Source organism: Corvus kubaryi, unplaced genomic scaffold (assembly GCF_017639235.1).
Source record: "Corvus kubaryi isolate FWS band 111438036 unplaced genomic scaffold, C.kubaryi_AGA036_p1.0 split1-37296, whole genome shotgun sequence".
NCBI lineage: Eukaryota > Metazoa > Chordata > Aves > Passeriformes > Corvidae > Corvus > Corvus kubaryi.
The window spans coordinates 763,709-769,950 of NW_024582075.1; the positions used below are offsets into that span (position 1 = coordinate 763,709).

General features: G+C 42.2%; 1 protein-coding gene across 1 annotated transcript in view; it reads left to right on the plus strand.

Moving 5' to 3' along the window:
* ZNF608 (zinc finger protein 608) overlaps positions 1-6,242 on the plus strand; it is an 81,450-nt gene that overhangs the window by 1,504 nt on the left and 73,704 nt on the right. The window contains exon 2 of the mRNA XM_042012869.1: positions 263-1,306. Within this exon, the coding sequence (XP_041868803.1) occupies positions 422-1,306 (885 nt within the window). The 5' untranslated portion in view covers positions 263-421. The remainder of the gene's footprint in view (positions 1-262; positions 1,307-6,242) is intronic.

The following is a 6,242-nucleotide window of genomic DNA, read 5'->3' on the forward strand; positions in this document are numbered from 1 at the left end:
TTTTTCTTCTTTTTTCTTCTTTTTTCTTCTTTTTTCTTCTTTTTTCTGGACATGGCTTTTTAAGAGAGATTGTGGATATTGGTATACAATTGGATTAAAGGTGCTTGTTAGAAAAACATCACAGGTACTGCCTCTGGTTTAACGAACTTAAGAACGTGGCAATGGTGAATGTTTTCGCTCCCCCCTACCTTGCCCCCTCTTTATTGAGTGACGTTATATCATGGTAACACCCAGACAAATACTTGACTTTCCCTCCTCACAGGACAAGGTGGACGTGGACTGCAGGTTGTGAGCCTAGACACACCTAGGGGAGGAAGACAAGAGTTGAACTTAAGAGAGAGCCCAACGGAGATAAACGAATGTCCCCACATCTCCAAAGGAAAGTTCATCGGATTTTTACTCTAGAGATCTCATCTTCAGGATGTCATTGAACACTTCCACTGCAGGAAAAGGTGTGGATCCAAACGCAGTTGACACTTATGACAGTGGCGATGATTGGGAAATTGGTGTTGGGAATTTAATAATCGATTTGGACGCCGATTTGGAGAAGGACAGACAGAAATTTGAGATGAATAATTCTAATACCACCAGCAGCAGCAACACCAGCTCCAAGGATTGCGGGGGTCTGGCTTCCAGTGGGGCTAATGCTACCTCAGCCTTAGCTGATGGCCTAAAATTTGCTTCTGTTCAGCCCTCTGCTCCCCAGGGGAATTCCTCTCACAAAGAGACTAGCAAATCAAAAGTGAAAAGGAGTAAAACTTCTAAGGATGCTAATAAATCTCTGCCTTCTGCTGCCTTGTATGGGATTCCTGAGATCAGCAGTGCTGGCAAAAGGCAGGAAGTCCAAGGGCGCCCTGGAGAGGCAACTGGCATGAATTCAGCACTGGGTCAAAGCGTGAGCAGTAACCCAAACGGCAATAATAGCAACACCAGCAACACCACCACCATTGCCTCTTGTGGGAAAAACAAAGAGGAGAAACCAGGTAAAGCCCCAGGCAGCAGAGGCTCCAAGCGGGATAAGGATGCAGGGAAATCCAGGAAGGACAAGCAGCATGACCTGCAGCAAGGCCACCCCAACGGCAGTGGGGGTGGCAATAGCCAGCTTCCCTCTGGGCACCTCTATGGCTTCGGGGCCAAGGGAGGCAGTGGTGGAAGCAGCAGCCCCTTCCACTGCACCTCCTCTGCTGTGGGGGAGGTGAGCAAAAGTACCCCGGATTCAGGGTTAATGGGGAACTCTATTTTGGTAAAGAAGGAAGAGGAGGAGGAGGAGAGTCACAGGCGAATCAAGAAATTGAAAACAGAAAAGGTAGGACAAAGCTCCTCTCCACCTCTTCTGTGTTTCCCCATGTCTATAATAAGTGTCCTGTGAGTGTCCCATGACCATATGTCTGGCTCCTCTGTCCTCTGCTGTGTGTTTGTGACATGTGTATGTTCTTCCTCTTTCCCTTTCAAAAAAAAAAAAAAAAACCAAAAAAAACCCAAAACAACCCACAGACCTCTTCCTTACACGGACGACACCACGTTTCCAGTGTGCTGCTCTTCCTTGTGGTTTCCTCTCCCTGTCTTCACCTGGAGAATGTTTCTGTTTTGTCTGTTTGTTTTAATTGCACTTGCCCAGAAGGAGAAAGGTAGAGAAGACCCTGACTGAGCTGTCCCCAGTTTTAGCAGAGAGCAGCGGTACCAGTGGGATGGCATGTGTTTGCATATGGGGGTGCATAGCTCAGGCTCCAGGTGCAGCAGGTCTTGTATTTGCTGACTCTCTTCCACAACATCAGCAGGCATCTGTGGCCATTCCTCTCCCAAAGTCTAAAGGAACCCCTCTCCTCTCTCTGACCCACTGCCTGGAGCTGAGATTGTGCTCGGGGGAGGAAACAGGAGCTATCAGCAGAGACCCAGGCTCTGCCGTTGCGCTTCGTGGAGACGCAGGATGCTTGTTGTGCTGGGGGGCTCCCGTGGCACTGTAGCCCAGAGGCCCCAGAAGCTGGTGTAGTGGCTGGGAGGAAGGAGCCAGCAGGCAGGCAGTGCCTCTTGTCTTCCTGGAAGGAGGATGCTGGGAGGAGGGAAATGCACCTTGTGCTGAGAAGCGTGTGTGCGAAACAGCTTTTGAAACAGAGGGGAGCAGTTTGTCTCCTGTCTTGGGGAGTTTTCCTCCTCTCTGAGCCAGGCTGCCTCTTGGATTTGAACTACTTGTTTGTTGAGTGGTTGAAATGTATGAAAGAAATCAGATGGGCGTGTGTGATTTTATTCCTTTCTATTACCTTATGAAGGATGCTTTCTGTATGAATAGATGGCCACTACTCTATTCTTCGGGAAGGGTGGAGTGAGACCTTGTTGTCTTGTCAACTGCTGGTTCAAGGATGTTCTGGTGTTGGTGGGAGTTCTGTTCCTAGGGCAGAAGGCATCTCCTGGGGGACCAGAGGGTGAGTGTTGGCCCAGGATTACAAGTATGATAAAATTCTACAGGTTGTTAAACGAAGACAACCTGCTCTGCCTGAAAAATAAAGGAAACCAACACCCTCCAAATGAACAGTCTCAGGGTGTTAGATTGTGACACTATTGTCAGATGTTGGTCTTAAATTACCTGCTTTTACAACTTCCCCCAGTGAACGTTCAGCGATGGGGCAACTTTTGGGTTGGTGTTAACTGTATGGTCTGCAAGTGTCTGGGAGGGCTGAAGGTCTCATGGAGGGGGGAGTTATATCTTTTTATGACTTGTTACCAGCTTTTTGTATTTCAGTCAAGAAGTTTTTGTAATTCTAAGTTGACTGGAGGATTAGATCTGTGTGTTTGTGACATCAGATATTTGTTAGTACTGGAAGACAATTCCAAGGGACTCTGTTAAAGGCAAGGAACAAATTAGATGTCATATTGTATGCATATTATTGCTTTTAAGATAGCATATCTATGGATGAATTTGAATGAGCCTTATGACCTTGTCTAAATGCAGATGAGAAAACCAGATTGCTGTGTAATTCATGTATATATGTTTGCACTTTGATTTATGAAAAGTGCTGTTTGCGGCAGAAGGTGTCTAAAAATCTCATGGTCTCTTTATTAACTTAGTACAGTAGGCATTTACTTCTGTTGCCAATAGTCTTCAAATTGCAGTTCTCTAATCTGTTTTAACTATCTAGATAAATTGCCCTAATCCGGTCTTCACAATGGCTGTGGTTAAAGAGTCAGAGCCATTTGATTGGATTCAGTGGCTGCCTGGAATGTGGGAGGTACTGCCCTTTTGCAACCCCCTTAGCCTTTTAATCTCTCAACCAAATGTTCACATTCAACAATTTTGTTTAGCTGGCAATCTGAACATTTCAGTATCTCAAAGGCTGCTGCCATGGCAACAGAGATTAGAGGGTGGTGTGGTTTCTCCCTTTTTTGTGTTCTTTCAACTCTCTAGTCACACAGGAAATTGTATGAAGAATCCGTATACGTACGAGTAATTTTATGTGCAATGTAAATGGGATGGCATGCAAATTCAGAGCAAACGTGTATGGAGGAGTTCAGCGTCAGTGGCACACTCTGTGTGTTATAGATGTCGCTCCAGGAGGAGGTCTGGAGCTTGCATTTCCAGCAACAGCCGCTGCTGTTGGCACACACCGACTTTAATACAGGCTTTGCACATCAGAGTCGTGCAGCCTTAGCCATTGTCTGGCACAATGGTGTGCTTGCTTGCTGTCTTAAGTAATGTCCCTTAGCGTTTTTCTTTGCCAAGAATGTTCCCTTTTAGACGAATAATAATAATGTAGCTTGTTGCTGATAATGGTTGATACTTTAAGTCCAGCCAATGGCAATATTAGTAACACTCGAGTGTTTTGTGTTTGTTGTTCTGTTTTTGGTTTGGTTTGTTGTTTTTTTTTTTCCCCAAATGATTAACAGTCCTTGGAAAGAATTCTTTAAAGGTTTCAGATTCCTGAAGCGTTATTGCTTTGACTGTTTATACACTAGAATATATATGCCATGCTGACACAAAGCACCTTGTATCTGTAGCTAAATACATAATTTTCAGCCTGCATGTTGAAACCAATGTTCAGTTATCTTACTATTGTGCAAGACATGCCTCATGAATTTGGAAGTTTCCTCTTAGAATCAAATGAGTTCATGACTGCTGATTCAAAATCTACATGTTTTTATGTGTGGCGTGGAATATAATACTGCATTTGTTTACTATTTGTGAAAAGCTTGGAGCAGATTCCCAGGAGTTGTAGTCACTGTTTAGCTTTCACAGCATGCTTCAGTTCTATTTTTAGTCTAATTATTATGTTTTCTTGCTGCAGAAAGTCATGTAAAACATGATAAATTGGATCTTATGAAGCCTAATTAAATCAATGACTGTGTTCTGCTGGCTCTTTTATGCAGAAACCACAAATATGTTGTAAAAGTCGCCACTCCCCTAATATGTGGATAAAGTCAAAGTATGCTGTAATTCTAAGATGTTTGAGCTATATTCGTGCAGTCCATTTTGTGGCTAAGCCACCAGTGACGTGTCTGAATAAGTAGCTTTGACAGGTAGGCTAACCACTCCTAAGATTTTTGGTGTTAAAACCTGTCTCCATTTTCTGTTTCTCATCCATACTGTTTTTAGCACAGTTAGTGATTGTTTGTCAGCATGAACTTTTCATCTGTTTCAGCTAAGTTTTTTGTATTTTTAACAGCTGTTACATTGAAAATTGTTCAGAATAGCTACAAAATTTTCTTTGTGTGCATTGTGAGGAGGTTTTGGAATTCAGTCAGTCATAATTTACTCTGAGATATGGGAAAACTGTATTTGGTGTGTGAAAATCAGTATGTTTACATGAAATTAATGCAGAAGATACAAAGTTGTAATCAGAAGGGATAAGTTACAGTTCTAAATGTATCAGTCTAGTGATACTTCAGGATTGACTTTTTCTCTTTTTTTAGCTTAGTGCTTCTCATTAAGACTTCATTTCACATTTGTAAGTTGTCTTCAGCAAATTAACATGTTGGCTGGTATTATTTATTCACTTCTTTTGTTGTGTTTTAGTGTTAGGATTTGAGAGTGTTTTGTACGCCATCAGGACTCTCTGGATGAATTTTACCTATTGATGTAAATCATTTAAGTACATGCTTTGATTAATGATGTTATGGAGATATGCTCTTCATGTACTTTTCTTGCCGGCCTTGTGTGTAGTTTATTCACTGTGAAATAAAAGGGCAGGGAGGTCACTTGCTGTAATTAAAGAACAAAGTCTATTGTTGTTTGACAGCAAACTGTTTTGAAAGCTACATAAGGGATTTAGCTGTTAAAAACATTGATAAGTATGGGTGTCTAACAATAAGCACAACTCAAGGTTCTTAAAGTTCTGTAGTGCTGTCTAGTAGTGTGACGGTGCTTTTCGAGCTGGGTGAAGAGGTGTTGCCCTTTGGCCGAGGAAAGCTTTCTGTGTGAACCTACTGACCTCTGCCAATATGTATGACCAGATCTGCTATTGAATTCCTGTGCAAAGCAAGAGTTAGTGTAGCACAATGGAGGCTGGTCTAGAACATCTATCAAATGAAGTAGGGAAGCTGATAACCATACTCGGAACTACTGGAAAAATATTTCACCTTGGGCATTGGTAATTTTACAATTTTAATAACTTCATAAATACCCAGTAAAAAGGAAAGGATTGATTGTCCAGATGTCATGAGGTTAACCATGTTCTCCATGTTAAAGGGCTTTCCTGCAAGATTGTTTTAATTATAGCTATATAAAGACTTGTTTTTCCAAAGTAGCATTTTATAGTCCAATAAATGAAATGTATGTTAAAAGTGCTAAGCAAAATCTCCCGTAACCATAGAGGTGTTCAATAACCAGATTCAAGTAACATGGAAAGTACCATCTGTTTCTAGTTTTCAGCATAAGCCCAGGAATTGAATAGCTGAGATTTGCTCGTATTTTTCCTACTCTCTTTCTTTTTTTAATTATTATTATCATTATTTTAAAAAGTTCACCTGGCACTTTATAGAAGCTTTCTGAAATGCAATAATACAGGAGAGACTGTGAAAACACATGTTCGTACACACAGTTAACCAGTTCCACTTTCATTTAAAGAGATTTCCAGAAGCTCAGTCATTGAAGAATTTATAATAGTGAATCACCTCCTGCAGGCAAACACAATAAGGGTCAGTTCTTCAAAGGTCTTGCTATTGAGGTAGAACCTGATTTACTCTTTCCTTATGAAGTAAAAGGAAGGGAAAGTGGGGGGGGGGGGGGGGGGGGGGGGGGGGGGGGGGGGGGG